Source organism: Abramis brama (genome assembly GCF_963993115.1).
Source record: "Abramis brama genome assembly, chromosome: 1".
Lineage (NCBI taxonomy): Eukaryota > Metazoa > Chordata > Actinopteri > Cypriniformes > Leuciscidae > Abramis > Abramis brama.
This window is the reverse complement of record NC_139963.1, coordinates 37852126-37855207: the sequence shown is the minus strand read 5'-3', so window position 1 is coordinate 37855207 and position 3082 is coordinate 37852126. Positions and strand designations below refer to the sequence as shown.

Genomic DNA, 3082 nt, shown 5'->3' with positions numbered 1-3082 from the left:
AAGACGGATATCAGCCCTTCAACGGTGTTGTGAACCAGGGAAATGATGCGGATGTTTGTTTGAACCTTTCAGATGATGTTGATTCTGATGAAAAGTTCATTTTGAAAAATCTCATCACTAGTAAAAATCCACTATATCCTTCTCTGGTTGTTCATGATGGCAGCGTCGCACCAAGTGATGGTGGGTATCAGGCTTTTGAAGGCTTAACAAAGAGCACAGAAGGACAGTGGAGCACGAGCATCAGAACTGAACAAGCACTTAATGAATGTGGAGCTCTGAAATTCTGCCACAGCACCGGCCAAGATCCCACATCACCAGAGCAGCAAAGTTTGTGGCCACCTTCTTTGCATTTTCCACCCATTATTGAAATAGACACTTCATATCAGTCTTTTTAGCTGCGCTGTACATAACTGAAGCACTGAATTATTTTTAGATGTAACATACAAAATTACAAAGCAACAGTTACAAAGAAATATGACCAGTATACAATCTATGCAAATGTTCATTGTTTATGTAGACTCAAAGCCAAGACCTTGCATTTAGGTTTCACTGTTTTAACATGAAGACTTTGAACAGTGCCTTAAATGGTCAAAGAGTTTGTGCATTTCTATTCTTGATGTTCATTTTTTTTTTTTTTTTGGTCACAATTACACACGCCATGTTAAATGCGACACTGAATCACATTTGCAAATGCAAATTTTAAAAGCATGATAACAAGGCCAAGACGGTTCTTAGCATCCTGTGCTGTTGAAACAAATGATAGATATTTGCTTATTAATCTCTACAGTTGCAATGAATTATTCCTCTGAAAGTGTCACCAGTAATAGGAAACTTTAGGTTTAATAACTAAATGTTTGCATAGAATTTTGGACATAGAAACAATAAGAAGCACTGTGCCTTAAATACTCTAGCAATAGTAATCGTATTACTTTTCTTGTCATTCACATGTTTGTTTTCTATTATTTGACATTTTCTCATTTCAAATTTTAAAGACATTTCTAAGCCTATATTTGATATCTGAGTCTGTGAAATAACTTGTATTTTTATTTTGTGCATTGTTTTTTTTCTACAAACAAGAAGATTCAGTCTGTATGGTTAGCCTCATAGCATAATTGCCTAAGTTTTTTTTTTTTTTTTAAATATGCCTTAGGCAATTATGCTATGAGGCGATGACACTGTTATGTTTTTGGTTCTTAATCTTCAACAGGAAAAGACTTTACTTAGCCTGGACATTTCATAAAGACTCATCAGCCTGTTGAACTATGCTGTCAAACAAATGATAGATATGTGCCTAAAACGTTTCATTATTATTGTATGTTGTCTATTAATCTGCCTATACCATGGTGTTCTACCATACAAACAAAAAGCACTCTAAAAATTCTCAATAAGAGCAATGTAAATACACTGTTATGTTTATACTTCTCTAAAGTAAAACCCTAGAATGGTAAAACAGAGTCTGGGAAATACTTGAGTCTGTCAGTTGTGAATTTGAACAGGTTTTGTCTGGGCTTTTGTTTTACTTTGTTTTGGCTGTGTTAACCAGGAAGCTACATAAATTTTTCCATGGATAACACGTCATACACTTGTCGAGACATTTACACATTCTGATAAAGGCTGCTTCACTGAAGTATGTCTAAACATGGGACACCTTGGTTCTTATAAAGCAGGTTCACTGAGGTATGTCTAAACATGGGAAACATTTGTTCTTTTAATATTAAATGTACAAACTGTAACTTAAATGAAATAAAATGAAATGAACAGGGAAAACGCATAATTTTGGTTGTTCATGACGTTACTAGGCTTGGTCATCATTGGTCAATGCTTATTGGTCGCTGAGTAAACTTGTTACATTTTATTTGCAGCGCGCAAAATCCATTTCAAGTTGTTGTTTGAATCGAAAAGAACAGTTTGTCCGTCTATATCATAGACAGTTATCAGCTAACTGTTAGCCTAATTATCGACAAAAAAAGGATTTACGAAAATGGTTTAGTCCTCCTCAGCCTCTTCCATCAGCAGACTCTGACACTCTGGCCACCACCACCAGTACCACGGTCTCTGAGAGCCGAGCTGGCCCTTCTGCTAATGCGAGCTCCGGACAACAACCAACAGACTTAACTAGCGAAGCCATAGAGCAACAATCTACAAGCCCTCCAAGTCAGCGCACAGCGGTTGATGATATCGGGACTGACCGGCCTGTCCAAATTGTGTTAAAACAGTATCCTGTAACTGTTTACAGTGGTAAGGGGCGATCATTCGTTGATAAATGGTTTCACAACAGAGAGTGGTTGGAGTACAGTGTCAAGGCAGACGCAGCATTTTGTTTTTGCTGTCGGACGTTCAGCTTTACTAGAAAATCTGGAACATTGGATGCCTTTGCGAGTGTGGGCTATCGTAACTGGAAACACGCTATGGCCAAAGACCGTGGATTTCATAAACATGACACTTCGAAGGACCACATATCTTGCTATGCAATGTGGAAGGAGAGGGAGATGCGTCGCAATACGGGGAATGAGGTATCAATCCTTGTCAATGCAGATCAACCAAGGAAAAAACGGTATTATGTGTCCTCACTAATAGATGTGGTTGGGTACTTGGTTGAAAACCAGTTGCCACTGGAAGATTGACGCTTTTGATGACATGTCGGAGGGGGGGTCTGGACTTTTCCTTTCCATGCTTTATTACACCATCCAAAAGGATCCTGAATTGGCTAATGTGGTGAAGACAATCCCTCGCAATGCCACTTACACCTGTCATGATATGCAAAATGAACTTATAAGAACACTCAATAATGTGGTGACAGAGGCTATAGTGGAGGAAGTTGGTGACTCCTATTACACTTTGAAAGTTGATGGGACGCGTGACCCCACAGGATGTGAAAATATATCGATTGTGCTTCGATTTGTGAATGAGTCTTACGAAGTTACAGAGCATCTACCGTGCATCGCTACGGCTCAGAAAGGTGACGCACAGACATTAACTGACACCGTTCTGACTGAGCTTAACAAGGTTGGCCTGGATAGCTCAAAAATTCTGAGTCAGTTATATGATGGAGATGCGCTTATGTCAGGGAAACGTGGTGGTG

At 38.8% G+C, this 3082-nt stretch overlaps 1 protein-coding gene across 1 annotated transcript in view; it reads left to right on the top strand.

Moving 5' to 3' along the window:
- The window catches only part of LOC311081222 (uncharacterized protein), a gene marked incomplete at its 3' end in the record, with an annotated part of 6006 nt that extends 3382 nt beyond the window's left edge, over positions 1 to 2624 (top strand). Inside the window, exons 11-12 of the mRNA XM_084111651.1 lie at positions 4 to 327; positions 2014 to 2624. Of these exons, the coding sequence (XP_083967777.1) occupies positions 4 to 327; positions 2014 to 2624 (935 nt within the window). The remainder of the gene's footprint in view (positions 1 to 3; positions 328 to 2013) is intronic.
- Positions 2625 to 3082: the final 458 nt, after the last annotated feature.